Here is a 16,762-nt window from a genome sequence, read left to right as displayed (position 1 = left end):
TCTAATTTAATTCTGTCCCCTGAAACGAAATAATAAACTAGCCTAGATATACTTCAATTATGACTGTAAGTAGGTCTATGTAATACACTATATCTGATGTACTTAAACTTTATGATTTAAACATCTTCAATATATAGGCCATACACCCATGTCCCTGACATGGTATAGGCCTATTTAGTCATCATTTTATCACTCAAATAAGGGGACATAGGCCTATACTGTTGTGTGATAGCAGAAATTGTGACAGATCACAACAAATCAAGTAGGACCTACCAAATTGTGTGTGAAAACAGTGTACTCCAAATGAACCTGAATTCACAGACCCCCGGAAATCGTGTCACATCTTGTACACAATCTAATCAAAGCGAAGCTGTCGCTGGGGGTGAATGAAAACAAACCCGCTCCTTGACGAGTGTTTCCGTAAACGTTGCTGTTTTGCTCAGTCAGTGTGCTGTGTTGGGTGGAGTGCCACTCAAACCACAAAATCAGTCATCCATGTGGCTTTGGGAAGGGTGACACCCTCTTTTCAAATAGCCACACCTCATCCTTCGTTCTACTGCACCCCGCTCGACTCCATCATCCAATGGCCGCCGCGCACCCTCTCCACTGCGCGCCTCGGAGAGCATCTGTTGGATAAAACCTCGCACAGAATTAGTAGCAGATCCTAAACAGTTACACCACCTCTTGACTGTTGAGAGAGCATCATAACAGACGCTTTATCAACGATTGACTTGGATCTCCCCGGCCGAGGTTAAATTTTCGCCAGTGTGGTCTAGCATTGGATAATAATATAAGGATATCTGCCCGGACCTTTTTTCTGCAAGGCGAAGGTAATTCTTTGCCCCAATTATGTGCTTTAGATTGTAAAAGCAATGTTCGAAAGGCTATTCATGTGATACATCACTGTTTTAGCAAATGTGAATGGTTGTTAAAATATTTAACAAATGGTTGTAAATGTGTAGCTTATTAACAATGAGCAGTGTATTGGCTGATCGTTTAGTTAGTCTACCGAGTCAGGTTAGATTCGCTGAGTAATGTGAGAGAGTAGTCCCAACAAATATCCAAGGCTACCCTACTACGGAGTATAGGCTACGATAAGCAGTGAAAAGTGTTTTTTGTTTTGGTTTATTACAGACCTAGATATATTTTTGAAAATAAGAGGGCGATAAGAGATGAGAGAACGGAAGACTCAACTTAAAACTGCAGCGCGGGCAATAATATAGGCACACTAAAGAAACACAACATCACCACACGATATTCATAACAAACCCATATTAACTATTACAATGTCCTCTTGCAGAGCATTTAAGCGTGCACTCAGGAACACATTCATGCCAAGCGAGGCCCCACATGGACTAAAAACATCTAATTAACTGGGAGAGAGAGAGAGAGAGAGCGCGCGTGGACCCTCTTACATTTGGCAAGGACACCCAACGACCAAGACCTCAGAGATATGTCCAACAACACCGGACGAGGTAAAACACAAGATCTGAGACCCCCTTCCCTCGTATTGCTATATTTTGGCCGGTAAACAGAAGATATCATTCATACATATGAAATATGTAATTGTCAAAGCAAGCAAAATAATGTAATATAGGCATGACTAAATATTTTGGAGGCTGTAGCCTACACAGACCTAGACAGAAATCAGCCGTCAAAAGTGTATGCTCACATAGGTGTTGACAACGGAATAAGTGCCTGTCAATATTTTCCAGTTATGTTTCAGTAGAAATATCTAACATTATTCATGTGGAATTCTAATGGCATGAAAATTAACTGCTTTTCAAGTAATTGGGTGATTAGGCTGACAATAAACTGGATTTGTGCACCAACGAAATGGTGGCTTTACTGCTGCCTTGAATCAGGAAACCCTGAAATATTGTTTGTTGTTTCATTCTAATAAATTGACATTATTCATGTTGAGTAAGGACTTTATGAACAGAAACAGACTGTTTTGTAGGAATATATTTTATAGAACACATTAGCATGGTTTCTAGAATTCGCCCATGGCTGTCTATACAGTAATTGGTCTCTATGCATCAAAGTAGAGATTGGAAGGCCAATAACCTTAATCAATGAAAGCCATAAGGATCACTAATTGAATAACTTAATGTGCACCTGTCCTTATAGGCCTACATTGTTTTTAGATTTATTTTCCTTAATTTCAGGGTCTTTGTAAAAGTTATGTTCATTTATGAATGTAACATTTAGGCCTATACGAAAGCAAACTATCAGTGATTGACCAACAATTCTGAACGTTGAGCATGGTGTTATAATTCGTGTGTGTGTTCATTAAACAGAAAGCCAGGGTGAACTAATAGATTTTCCTTCTCTCGTGGAGGGGTTGGGAAGTTAATTGGACGTTAGTTTAGCTGTCAGATATAGATTTGGGCCAATCCGTGGTCATTGTCACTTCAATCGAGTTAATGATGGAATCGTGGGGAGCTGAATGGTATGGCTTGTTTACGTTTCACCCGGTCTACCCCGCGGCATAAATTATGACACCCTCTTGTCGCCTCAGACGCGCCATCTTCTTTCATGTTATCATAGCACCCTCTGTCAGGGGTTACAATAACCGTTCAGAAGTTATAGTGCCGCATTGCACCTCAATGTTTTTTTTTTTTTGTTGGTTTATGGATGTAATCAAATTACGTGACATACAAATGTGACATAATACATATTGTTTAAAATTGCTGGGAGTATAGGATAGTCAATAGTCAACCAAGTTGTCAAATGTAGGCTCGATCTCTAAATTAGTGGTTGATAAATAATTGTAGCTTATGGCCTGTGAGCGCAGGAGCAAACACCTGCTTATGTGAAACATAGTCTTAATTTCTTGTGAAATCAAGCAATGTTGGACAGATCACAGACAAACGATCTTGTTTTGAATTTAAACTAAATAATGGGTAAGGCTAATCTTGACCAGTGTGGCCACACATTGATTCCATAGCCTAATGGTGAGTTAGTGGGATATAGCTTACAAAACCAAAGGGTATAGGAACAAAACAGTGTAACATAAATGCTGCATTATTGAAGTTATTATGGAACCAACATGGTTTTCATGAAAGTGAGAGGTTCTGCAATATTTCGTGTATATTCTATTTAATATAAGCAACAACAAAACACTTATGGCAGATATTTCCTCAGGCGTTTCGACGGCACCTTATGTTACATTGTAGAGCATGTTCTCGTAAACATGCATCCAAAACGGTAGGCCTGTAGTAGACCTATATCATTAGGTTATTTCCCGTATAATTCAAATCAAACCAAATCAAAAATCGAATTGTGTTGGTAGCATACATATATTTAGCTGATTTTATTTCGGCTATAATGAAATCCTTGTGTTCCTAGCTCCAACAGTGCAGTAATATCGAACAATATACAACAATACACACGAATCTAAAAAGTAAAATAATGGAATTAAGATAAATTAAAATATTAGGAGGAGTCCAGATATACTACATATTCTATCCATATACTGTCCATATTGTCTATACATCCCATCACACATACATATAGATTCCTGTGTATTGTTGTATATATATGTGTGTGTGATGGGAGGTATAGACAATATGAACAGTATATGGATAGAATATGTAGCATACCTGAAGAAAAGTGTATGTACAGTTGGCTCAGTTGGTAGAGCATGGGGTTTACAACGCCATGGTTATGGGTTCGATTTCCACGGGGCACCAATACGAAAAATGTACGGCGAAGTATGAACTCACTACTGCTAAATTACAAAACACGTCAAGTTATTAACTGGAATACGGTATATACATATGAAGTGTGTAAAACATTATTTCAAGTGACCAGTGTTCCATGACTATGTAGCCTCAAAGGTGCATGGTAGAGTTAGTTACCGGGTGGTAGCCGTCTACTGACAGTGACAAATATGAGGTCTAGAACCAATAAAATTGTACATTTTACAGAGGATTATAAATTCGAATCCACTTTGATGGGGAAAACTATAAAGATTAATTATTTCAAGGGAAACAACCTAAAGAAGAAGTTATGGCATATCTATAAATGGCGCATACATGGAGACCATATAGGCTTATAATTGTGCAATTACAATAAAAAGTCAGTATGAGGGATGTGTGTGTGTGTGTGTGACAGAAAAGAGAGAAGAGAGAGTGCGCGCGCGTGTGTATATGCGTGTGTTTATTCCCTTGGGGTTGCTTGGCTTTAATATCCTGCAGGTTGGTGAAGCTTGGCGGGGAGATTTTTACACACTCCGCTAGCACCGTTAATGGTGCTCCTGTTCCCCACCCAGCCTCGTCCGGCCTCCGTTTGATGTGGAAATGAAAGCTGGGAAAGGACTGAAAAAAAGAGCCAGGGGAAGCAAGCTGCTGAATGGGTTAAATTAAAAGCATTGGGATTCTTACAAAGTCACTGATGCAGTCCATAGAAAGACAGAGTAGCTGCTGACAACTTTCAAAATGACATGGCAAACCTCTCCACAGCTGCATTTCCAAGTCCTCACATAAAGGATAAGTCGATTGTTGTATTTATTTTTTTACGTTAAAATGGCCAACTATAACTAGAACATGTAGCCTATTCCCTGGTGCAGGCCTGTGGTATTATTTTCAGCCTGGACACAAGGGAATGAATGTTCTTCTACAAATGAATATACGCATTATCCTGAGCGCATAAGTGGTGAAACATGAGAGTTTTATAGGCCTAGGCCAAATAGGAGTAACTATTTCATTAAATCCCTATAGTTCAAATACAGACAAATCTGCCATATAACCTACAGCCCCCTATATTGTTTTTAGAATACTAACCTTATTATACCAACTGACTACCGACAGCCGGAGAAGCCTATAGCATTTGTGTGGGGTGAATCAAGTTATTGAAAGCCTATTTGAGTGATATTTGACCTAAACAGTCATTGGAAACGGTCGACTTGCTCACAATGTAAAAGTGTCTAATATATAAATAACGAATGGTTAACATTTCTTTTGCGTAATTGTAATGTTTTTTTTTTCATTAGACTATTAACGTGTTATACATGTCAATCAAAGAGCTGGTTTCACATTGAACTTTGCTGTGTAGGAGGCACCCGTTGACCTCGCATACATACAACAATTTCCAAAGAATAACTAACCAAACTCCAAAACATAACATGATGACAAATAATGTACCGTGTTATTTAGGCTATCGAATTGTAGCCTAGACAGTATCACTTCAGGGTATGTTGAAATCGAAATTATGGCAATAGGGGATCATTGTGCATGTGAGCTGTTTTTCCACGTCGCGTGCTAGAATATGCCTAAATTATGGCATTTTATAAGCCCCAAACTTCTGACAAAAATAATACATCTAAATCTATCCGTATTATAACGTTTAATGTGACATTAATTTATATCAAAGTTAGGATAAACTTACTTTCTCTGCGAGGAATGACTACCCTGCTCTCGCTGCCTTGTGTGTCCCATAGGAAACCCAAACCCGGAGAGAGGAATCTAGAGGTCAGAACCAGGATTGAGAACATCTAGAATGTGGAAGACATACACAGAGCTGTCTAGACCAGAAGCTGTCAAATTTCTAGCTAGATCCGACTTAATTGGTCAGTTACCCTCTTTTACCACTCTTTTAAAACAACAATGAATTATGCATGGTACCTTTACAAAACATGTTCTGATGTGCATCATTCACATCGCTGAAGTCATCCTTTTTATATAGCCCTACTGAGCAGTATACCCGGGTTAGGGTTACTTATATTTTGATTAACTGTTTTATGATCCAACGTTCATATCAATTATATATAAACTTGAACTGGCCAGACATGCTTGTCTCCTCTCCTCAACATAAAAAAAACAACTTAAATTAACTTTATTGAAAACAATGCTTTTTTAACAAATTCCAGGAAATAAATGCACATTTTTTGGTTCATGACATACACAATTTTGTGAAGAAATTATATAAATAATATATTGATTGTACTTCACTCATACTTGTTTACTTTGTGCTGAATTTTCCCAACAGGTTCAATTACATCTTCTCTTACAAATCCAAATGACCCACTTTTTTTATCCTATTTGTTTTATGCATTCTGAAAATACTTTTGCCAATAGACACCTAAATAGTATTTTATTTATTTCATTAACTAATCTATTTTGTTCTACCTGACTGTAGTATGTCATAATCCTATCTATGTAAGAATGTTAGGTGCTAAGTAATCCCTGTTTCAGACCAAACAAATAGCCTGAAGACAAGTAAAATCAGCTCAGAACCCGTTTCAGTCAGCCCTCCCTGTGTGTGTGTGTATCTTCTGTATGAGGTAGTGCTGAGTGTGGGTGGTAGCGTGGGTGGTAGTGGGCTCAGGTTCCATGACATTTATGTATGTTTCATCCCCCCTCCTCCCCCAGGTCATGGGGGTCTTAATCAACTAGGCGGAATGTTTGTAAACGGCCGTCCGCTCCCGGAGGTGATCCGGCAGCGCATCGTGGACATGGCCCACCAGGGCGTGCGTCCCTGTGACATCTCCCGGCAGCTCCGCGTCAGCCACGGCTGTGTCAGCAAAATCCTGGGACGGTGAGGACCTCATAAAACTTTTGCAACTTTACACAACGGGGTTATACTGTTTATGGCCCTCCATTGCGTTCTCAAGACACTTAGACCAATAACCACTGTCTCCCATTATTTAATCATTCTGGGTTCGCTATACAGTATGGAATTGGTATCGTAAACACTTATTTTTGTTCAATCTAAATGATGACCATCCACATTCACTATATTGCTCTCTTATGTAGCAAACCTCTCTGTCCTTTTCCAGCTACTACGAGACTGGCAGCATCAAGCCAGGAGTGATTGGGGGCTCCAAGCCCAAGGTGGCCACTCCTAAAGTGGTTGATAAAATAGCAGATTACAAACGTCAGAACCCCACCATGTTTGCCTGGGAGATCAGAGACAGGCTGCTGGCAGAGGGAGTGTGTGACAGCGACACCGTGCCCAGTGTCAGCTCTATCAACAGGTAATGACTAACCTCTACATTATGCTATGTGTAAACCAATACATATCAGAGTGGACCTTTAAAATAACCATTGTGATCTCTTTAGTAATGTAAGACAAGTGTTTAGAAATGAACTGGGCAGAAGAAAAATAGTTTTCATTGTTCACCCACTGAAGTGGTTCAATAGATTTTAAACTCTAATCCCGGCTCTTTATTCCAGAATAATCCGAACCAAGGTGCAGCAGCCATTCAATCTGCCTCTGGATGGCAAAGGCCTAAGCCCAGGACACATACTCAGTGAGTTTCTACACAGACACACGTACACGTACACACACACACACACACACTCACATCAACCCTTGTGATTAACAATGCGCTAACACTCCCCCCACTCTAAGCACAGACACACGCCTTCACTAAGGTCCAGCATTATGATCTGATCATGCAGTATTAAGCCTAAAGAAACTCCATGCTTAATGGTACGTAAGATTAAGCGCTAATGGTCAACGATAATATTGGAGTAATAATGGTCCATTTCCCTCTGTCTGTCTGTCTGTCTGTCTGTCTGTCTGTCTGTCTGTCTGTCAGTCCCCAGTTCAGCCGTCACTCCCCCTGAGTCACCCCAGTCCGACTCCCTGGGCTCCACCTACTCCATCAGTGGCCTGTTGGGGATACCACAACCCAGCCAGGAGGGCAAGAGGAGCCATGACGACAGTAAGTACCCTCAAATTCTCGTGCAATCCCAAATTCTCCTCTCACATTTTAAGATGATTTTATTCAATTAGATTCAATAAGATTCACTCTCCCAATTGAATGAGACCTCCCCACAAACTCAAATAGATTCAGCAGTTTCTTAATATGACACACTCTCTCTCTCTGTATCTCTCTCTGTATCTCTCTCTGTATCTCTCTCTGTATCTCTCTCTGTATCTCTCTCTGTATCTCTCTCTGTATCTCTCTCTGTATCTCTCTCTGTATCTCTCTCTGTATCTCTCTCTGTATCTCTCTCTGTATCTCTCTCTGTATCTCTCTCTGCATCTCTCTCTGTATCTCTCTCTGTATCTCTCTCTGTATCTCTCTCTGTATCTCTCTCTCTCTCTCTCAGGTGACCAGGAAAGCTGTAGACACAGTGTGGACTCTCAGGGCAGCGGGGGCGTTCCTAGAAAGCAACTGAGACCAGAGCACTTCCCACCGCAGCACCTGGACTGTGGCTTCGACCGCCACCACTACCCCCCAGACTCCTTCAGCTCTGCTGCAGCTAGCAAGACCGAGCAGGTACAGCAGCCTACATGGCACATTGGCACTGAGAGCTGGTGGATCCTGATTAACTCCACTCCCAAAATTACTCTCTCTACTCCTTGTCTTTCTTTCTCTTTGTCAATTTCTTATTCTCTCCCTCTCTCGCTTTCACACATGCAACACACACTTACACACAAATGGTTAATCCGATCTATCCTCCACAGACTGTGTACCCTCTCTCGCTCATCAACGGCAGTCTAGAAGACGGGAAGACCAGCCTCTCAACATCGAGTGCTGCTATTGGTCGGAATCTGGCAGCGCACCAGGGCTACACTGTGGTGGCAGGTAAAACTCTTACGATGGATGCTGCCTTCTCACCCTGTACAAATATCAGAGCTTAAAGATGAAACCGAGGACAAACTGAACACGCTGACACATGGGAGCATTGTTTTCCATCAGCATATCTGAAGACCCAATTCACAAAGACAGTTAAGTTTAATGTAATAATGCATTCATAATCTGTGAATGTAATAGCAGTCTGTTTAGGCGTGTATACTCTAAACTGTATCAACTGCGGTTGTCATCAATCTGATTATAGATCTTGGTTTCCGACTGAGCTATCATAGCAGTTGATGTTTATCTCTGTAGTGCAGCCACATTTTAGCTTGCCGTGCCTGCTGATGCGTTGTGCAATTAATTTGGCGTATTATCACAAGCTGCCCAAAGCACCCTTTCAAGTTTAATTTAAAACAGATGTACATGATGTGCTGTATGTCTATCCGCAGCGCAGTTCGCAAACACATCAAACACGATGTAGTACCCATTCACTCATCATTCATTTCAATCAGCCAACAGGCTATTGCTGCTGTGTATTTGTTAATCCATTCATATCAGTTAATTCCATTTTATTTCATTTTCTCACCCATCCACTGAACCACTGGCCATGCCACCTCAGACCCCCTACAGCCCCTCCCACTTTGTCTGAAACAGGAAATGTCCCCAGAGGTGACCAGCACAAGCCCCTCTCCGAATGTGGTGGCCAACTCAGCTTTTCTGGAGCTACAATCGCTGCAGGCCCCTGTGTCTATCAGTAGCAGCTGCAGCAGCTCCAACCATTTCCCCCATGCCTTCAACTCATTCTCCCATCATGCACCAGTGTACAGCCAGTTCAGCAGCCAGTCTCTCATAGCAGGTAATGAAGCATTCATCTCATCCATTGCCACTCCCTGTAGGGGGTTCATATGGACAGTATACTGGTAGACTACACTCTCTTATCATGTCACCTGCCACAACCACCAAACCCCATGTGCAGTACTGTACACGAACATCACTTGCTGTATATGATGGTAGAATATGGGAGTCCCATAGGGCGGCGCACAATCGGCCCAGAGTCGTCCGGGTAAGGGTTTGGCCGGGGTAGGCCATCATTGTAAATAAGAATTTGTTCTTAACTGACTTGCCTAGTTAAAGAAAGGTTAAATAAATAAATAAATAAATACATATGGTGGAATGGTAACTGGCATGATTTCATGTACATGACACATATTTTTGGGGGGCCAAAGAATTTATTTGTTTTTCATGTGTACACTTACCTCCTGAGAAGAGCTGACATTGTGTGTTTTGTCCTTCTCTGTTTCAGGAAGGGACATGGTTAGCTCCACTCTCCCCGGCTACCCTCCTCACATCCCCTCCAGTGGCCAGACAGGCTACTCATCCTCCGCCATCACTGGCATGGTAGCAGGTAAGACTCCCATTCATTGACATTCACACTGAGACAGGCTATGGCATCTCTGATGGGATTTCAGAGAAATAAATGAATGATGTCTCTCCTTTCAGTTGAGCTTACGTAAAGGTCCAATGCAGCCCTTTTTATCTCAATATCAAATCATTTTGGGTTAACAATTAAGTACCATACTGTGATTGTTTTAGCAATGAGCAATTTCTTAAGCCATAATTTTGGGAGGGAGGGGTTTGAGTGGGGAGGGGAAAACAGAAAATGAGCTGTTATTGGCAGAGAGGTTTGGAACTTTCTTTCTTATGGGTCTGTTAACTAATTTACTGCATGGTGATGTCACCATGGAAGGCCAAAACTCCATCCCACCAAAACAGGTTGACATGACAGGCAGTCTTTTCAAACAGCTCTTACACTAAAAGGGCATTCATTTTGCAGTATTATTCCAATCTCATATATATAAAACACAGGAAATCATGTTTTTGACTGCACTGGGCCCTTAAATGCAGTTCATAGTTTTATTTGTGACCCAAACATGATCCCATCTGGGTTTTCCCTTTGGGGAAAGCTAAAACTGAATATGCTATGAGGACAAAGCACCACTGAGAAGAATGTAGACAACAAAACACAACATTGTTTTGGGGTAAGGCAGTGACCAAAACCAACGTTAAAAAAGCAAGGATGGGAGTGAGAGAGGGAGAGATAAGTGCTGGGAGGGAGGATTGGAGATTAACAGGAAGGCATGGTGGTTAATAAGTAGCCTGCTCGGCTGGTGAACTGCACGGCGGTGCAGCCAGGGCCCAGGGGGTACAGGGAACAGGCTGGGGGTTCCGCCCTGCTGCCCGCACCCCCACGCCGCCCCTCTGACCACACATCGCCATGGGAACCAGGGGCCCCACCAGACGGGGAGAGGGTGGGGGGCCACAGGGTGGCAGAGTGGGCCCGGGTGAGAGGGAGAGAGAGAGGGGGAGAGAGAGCACTGTGGTGTGTGTGTGTGTGTGTGTGTGTGTGTGTGTGTGTGTGTGTGTGTGTGTGTGTGTGTGTGTGTGTGTGTGTGTGTGTGTGTGTGTGTGTGTGTGTGTGTGTGTGTGTGTGTGATGTGCCTTTTTTATTTGAAGTCTGCCCTCCGAAGCGCGAAATGAGAGGGTCTGATTTATTATTTTTCTGGTGGGCTCGCTGTGAGGAAGCGTTCATACACAATTACTCACAGAAAGGGGGGGTCTGGGGGGGAGCGGAGGGATTCAATCCAGCCAACATAATTACCAATTAGATATTGGAATGTAAAAAAAAAGACGAAGAAAAGAGGACAGAGAGAAAGGTAGAAAGGCTAAAGCAGGAAGTGAGGGATAGAGAGGAGAGGAGGCCATTTTGGAGGGACAGGGAGGGGAGGGTTAAATGCTATAGAGAGGATGTGGAGACTAGCCACACGCATCAATGAGTCGAGGGATTTTACCCCCAGCCATTCACCTGGCTCATAGATTAATGGTTTACAAGCTACCCTAACCGTTGGTGAATTATGAGCTAAGTCTCAGCAGATGCTGGCAAGAGGACAAACACCCTCAAATGAAGGCAAAATAAAACTTTGAGGAAGTCGTGTCTTTTTAAGAAATATAATGCATAATACTGTCTAGACTGTAATTTAATTTTGTCTATAGGCTACACATACGTGTGAATTTCTTACTGAATGATGTTGGTTACTGTATATATGTCTCAATGTACATCTGATGCATATGTTGTTTTTTTGTTCCCTGTCCTACAGGTGCAGACTACTCTGGCCAGACCTACACTCACTCCCCCTACACCTCCTACAGTGAAGCTTGGAGATTCACCAACTCCAGCATTTTGGGTGAGTCACAGTCAGTCCGGCACAGTGGTGTTCACCTTTCATAAGTATTAGAAGCATGTACTGTAGTCAGTGTTGTTTGTGTACTGGAACGATGTATGATTCCACACAGGACTGTACTGTTTATAAAGCTGATGTTATGATTGGATCGAACGTGATCTTCATGAACAAATACAAAATGAAGGTCTTCAGAATATAACTCACGGATCAGACTGAATTGTTGTAGATAAAAGTTCCAGCCTCCAATTAAAATGTTTGTTTAAAGCTTCCCTTTGAAATGTTGAATACAAACCATTCATGTCATGTCAAGTTTATACTTTAAACCTTATTCTACTGCTTTGAACCTAAGATACAATTAATGAACCCTGAGTATCAATGGGAAATCCGCAAATACATATCCTCACTCCAATCCAGGAAATCATGTACAGCCAAATGTTTGGTTTCAGTCACGTCACATGTATCATGATTTCCCCTAGTCCCCATGGAAACTAGTCACCCAATTACCAGGAGGTCGGCTTCAAACCACTGCCGCCCATTGGTGTACAGTAACTCTCTTGGAGCTGACTAGCCTGAGAACTCGTGTCACCTTGACCCAGCTGATTTCACCAGTTATTAACGACACAGGGGAAAATAAACAGTATTAATGCTTGTGTGTTGTAAATGCTTAATTCTATGCATAACGCAAAACATTCTTTGATATTTCTTCCATCAAGTAGCAGACCCATCCTTTAAAGAGAGATTGCAAAACAGGCAGCTTTATTCATGGGACAAACTATCCAAGCAGGGCAGATTTCCATCTGAACCATCTGCTATTGTCATGTAGTGGATGGGATAAAGAAAGCCTGCTTTACATTGCATTGTCCCTCCTAACACCATCAAAGCCAAGCTAAAGAACAAAACACAATAGTAAACTCCTTTATCTCTGTCGCCCCCTGCAGGTTCACCCTATTACTATAGCTCGGCCTCCCGCACTGCTCCACCATCCACTGCAGCCTACGACCATCTCTAGCTCCCATGGACCAACCCTCATCAAGAGGACTGGTAATGGGGACCAATAGGCAAATGCAGCAAGGGATAGGAAGCTATGATGAGAATTGGACTGTCTCCCAATAATGGACAGGGAAGTGAAAACATGGAGACTTTGGAGACTTTTAATGGTAACACTGGACCAGCAGTGCTTGAGCATGAACTCATGGACAATACCTTCTCATGGCTAACTAATGAATTATTTATTTGTTTTTAATGACAGCCTCATCCAGGATGACTTTACACGTTTACACATGACATTCTAAACACTGTAATACATTTGGGCAACTGATTTCTATGACTTTTTCAGTGGCAACGCCCTGAATCCTGCATCCTGTATACATCACTCTAAAGCTGTTTCACCAAAGACTTTATTTTTAGCACATTTTACAACTCTGACATGCATTTTTGACTTCATGGTGACATCATAGGATGAATTGTGGTGTCACAGTGCGGTAACTGCTTTTATGTGAAGTTAGGCCTGAATTTGCATCAAGTTTACAACAGTTTTATACAATACACATGTCCCTTTCGCATTCTAGGGTATGTTTTTCAGGATTCTCTGTGTTGAATTCAAAATTCAGCCTATTTGAGCTCATCACCCTGCAAAACCTTCCAGATCTTAAATGTAACACAGTGCCAATAGTCTAAATGAGGAATACAGTCACACATGGTATCATTAACATAGCAAAATGTCCTCATGTCTTTGTCAAAGAAAATGTGCTACCTGAATTGAACTGTCTGGGTTACGCTACTCTTGTTTGGCAATATGTATATATAGTAAATTGCAAACTGCTCTTAAGAAAAAAATGCAACTTTATCATGAGGATGATTTGGGGTGAATATTGTGGGGATTAATGACACATGAAAGATTTGGGGGGTTTTCTTCAATGATATTTCGAGTTTGTTGTAATGCTGATGTTTCGTAAGAACTGTGACTAAACACGTTTTTTCTTATACTGTTATTAATATTATTGAAGATGTAAATACGGAATTTCTAAAGAATTATTTTAATAAAATAAAGCATGACAAAGTGATTCTCTGCCTTACATATTTTTTTGGACATCTTACTAAATCAAGTCAAAACTCCTATTGTGTAATAATCACAAAACTGGAATAGTATGTAGGCTTGTGTCACACAAGCAGAATTTAAAACTTTGGTCCAATTCTGTGGGGTCTAATATCAGTGAAAATCTATAGGTGTAAAATAGTTGAAGGCAGTTTAGCCTACAGTTAAAATAGTTGTTCTGCTATTTTAAAATGATCAACACATTATCCGACCATATCTTACTGCTTCACAGTCACACTGCTGTACTGTGTCCTATTTGTGCTGTTTAATTCTCCACAAAGACAGTAGGCCTACTTTGTTGCCATGGATGTAGGACGTAGGGTTCCCATTGTGCACAATAAATACTGTACATAGTGAATTAAATAGTTATAACAGAATAACTTATCATTGTCATCATCATTATTATTAGTATTAGTTGTAGTAGTAGTAGAAGTAGGGCCTATATGGTTCTACTGCAAAACTCTCAAATGTTACCTATTTTCTGCGACTCAGCAATTTACTGGAAACGTAAGAGGACAAAAGCAATGATCCTGAACACACGCACATCTGTTTAATTTATTATTTTATTTTCTGCATCATGTAGTTTTATTTGCAATTATTTCTCCCCTCTTTGCGGCCTCATTATTATACCGCGGTAACGAGGCCATGGTTCGGCAGTGCCACAGCCCACCTGGACCCACCGTCACAGCAAAGGCCGCAGGACTTGACGGATTGCCTCTCCGCCGTGGATACAGCCAATACGAAATACCAAACCACACCCCACGATGCTGGAGAGTAGACCTATACATAAAGGCTATCTCTGGAAAAAAAATGTATTTTGGTTTCGAAAGGGACCCAATCCCGTTTTGTCTCGAATTGTATTATTTTAATGTTAGACTAGGGATCAATTCGTTACTGGCTTGATTTTCCCCTAGTCCTACTGTTTCATATTCAACTTCATCAATGAGTTTCCGCGCAATTAAGCCTTGAATGTGAGCTGTCGAATGTAATAGGTTACATGCCACATACAGTGCCTTCAGAAGGTATTCATACCTTTTGACTTATTCCACATTTTGTTGTATTACAACCTGAATTCAAAATTGATTAAACATGTATTTTTCCTCACCCACCTACACACATTACCCACAAGCATTTCGCTATACCGGCAATAACATCTGCTAATCATGTGTATGTGACCAATAAAATGTGATTTGATTTGAATGACAAAGTGAAAACATGTTTTATGAAATGTTTGCAATTTTTTGTATTCACACACGAGTCAATAACTTGTAGAAGCACCTTTGGCTGCAATTACAGCTGTGAGTCTTTCCTGGGTAAGTCCACATCTGGATTGTGCAACATTTCGCTTTTATTATTTTTAAAATGTTCAAGCTCTGTCAAATTGGTTGTTGATCATTGCTACACAACCATTTTCAGGTCTTGCCATTGTATTTGAAGTAGAATTAAGTTTAAACTGTAGCTCGGCCACTCAGCAACATTCACTGTCTTCTTGGTAAAAAAAAAAACTCCAGTGTAGATTTAGCCTTGTGTTTTAGGTTATTGTCCTGCTGAAAGGTGAATTCATCTCGGTGTCTGGTGGAAAGAAGACTGAACCAGGTTTTCCTCTGGGGTTTTGCATGTGCTTATCTCCATACGTTTCTTTTTTATTCTGGAAAAATGGAGAGTTGTATTGGATTTGACCCAAACAAAACACTTTGCATCCAGGACTAAAAGTGAATTAGTTTGATTACTTTAGTGCCTTGTTGCAGACAGGATGCATGTTTTGGAATATTTGTATTCTGTACAGGCTTTCTTCTTTCACTATGTCAATTAGGTCAGTATTGTGGAGTAACTACAATGTTGTTGATCCATCCTCAGTTTTCTCCTATCACAGCCATTAAACTACGTAACTTTTAAAGTCACCATTGGCCTCTTTCCTTCCACTCTGGCAACTGAATTAAGAAGGACGCCTGTATCTTTGTAGAGACTAGGTGTATTGATACATCATCCAAAGTGTAACTAATAACTTGCCCAAAGGGATCACATGCTCAAAGGGATCATCAATGTCCGTTTTTTTTTACCCATCTACCAAGAGGTGCCCTTCTTTGCAAAGCATTGGAAACCCTCCCTGGTCTTAGTGGTTGAATCTGTGTTTGAAATGCACTGCTCAACTGAGGGTGGTAGCCTACTTCAGAATAAAGATTCATACATTATAGAATTACAGGCTGAAATAGCATTTTGTTTAGTTTACTGTAGTGTTACCATAGCACATTTTTTGTTATGTAGGCCTAGTGTTGTTTTTTTCTTTTACTATATTAATTTATTTCAATAAATGTGTTGTTTTTCTTATGAACATAGGCCTAGGCTACTGTACGCCCTTCAAAGACTGAGTGTATCATGGCCTTAATTTACCACGAAAAGAACCATCAAAAATCTAATACAACTAAGGCTAAGCTGCCTTTTGAAAAAATGGTTTTAAGCACACAATATCAATGATAACTGGCAAGCAATACAATGTAATCAGGGCAGTACTCAGCAACTGACGAAGATGAGTCATGACATCTCTTTATTTACTGTATACTGTGTCTCTCTCACTCCCCTCTCTCTCCCGCCCTCCCTCACCCCTCCCTCCCTCATTGTATTTACAATGGTGTTTGTTCTTCACTGGTTGCAATTTTTTTGTGTGGCAACAGGTCACAAATCTGGCTGCTGTGATTGCACACTGTGGTATTTCCCCCAATAGATATGGGAGTTTATCGAAATTGGGTTTGTTTTTTAATTCTTTGTGGATCTGTGTAATCTGAGGGAAATACAGTGCCTTGCGAAAGTATTCGGCCCCCTTGAACTTTGCGACCTTTTGCCACATTTCAGGCTTCAAACATAAAGATATAAAACTGTATTTTTTTGTGAAGAATC

The 16,762-nt window shown here is 41.0% G+C and overlaps 1 protein-coding gene across 7 annotated transcripts; it reads left to right on the top strand.

Moving 5' to 3' along the window:
* Positions 1-600: 600 nt before the first annotated feature.
* LOC110523577 (paired box protein Pax-8) lies at positions 601-13,835 on the top strand. Of its 7 annotated transcripts, XM_036977224.1 has the most exons (13): positions 603-830; positions 1,301-1,475; positions 5,444-5,572; positions 6,375-6,540; positions 6,782-6,979; positions 7,179-7,255; positions 7,547-7,672; positions 8,064-8,233; positions 8,422-8,542; positions 9,153-9,389; positions 9,837-9,938; positions 11,689-11,775; positions 12,711-13,835. In XM_036977224.1, the coding sequence occupies exons 3-13, from the start codon at positions 5,503-5,505 to the stop codon at positions 12,779-12,781; spliced, it is 1,425 nt and encodes a 474-aa protein (XP_036833119.1). In that variant the 5' UTR covers positions 603-830; positions 1,301-1,475; positions 5,444-5,502; the 3' UTR covers positions 12,782-13,835. The 7 variants fall into 7 exon arrangements, 6 of the variants coding, with proteins under 6 accessions (XP_036833119.1, XP_021458059.1, XP_021458061.1 ...); XM_021602384.2 differs by lacking the exon at positions 1,301-1,475; XM_021602386.2 differs by lacking the exon at positions 5,444-5,572.
* The last annotated feature ends 2,927 nt before the right edge of the window (positions 13,836-16,762 follow it).

This window comes from Oncorhynchus mykiss, chromosome 5 (genome assembly GCF_013265735.2).
Source record: "Oncorhynchus mykiss isolate Arlee chromosome 5, USDA_OmykA_1.1, whole genome shotgun sequence".
NCBI classification, from domain to species: Eukaryota; Metazoa; Chordata; class Actinopteri; order Salmoniformes; family Salmonidae; genus Oncorhynchus; species Oncorhynchus mykiss.
Note: the sequence above shows the minus strand (reverse complement) of the source record. Positions and strands in the feature narration are given on the sequence as shown.

Bases quoted from the DNA above. Each gene is read 5' to 3' on its own strand.
- LOC110523577 (XM_021602384.2), top strand. From the start codon at position 5,503: ATGTGGAAGACATACACAGAGCTGTCTAGACCAGAAGCTGTCAAATTT. The intron at 6,980-7,178 runs GTAATGACTAAC...TCTTTATTCCAG, and splicing joins AGTGTCAGCTCTATCAACAG to AATAATCCGAACCAAGGTGC. The intron at 7,256-7,546 runs GTGAGTTTCTAC...TCTGTCTGTCAG, and splicing joins AAGCCCAGGACACATACTCA to TCCCCAGTTCAGCCGTCACT.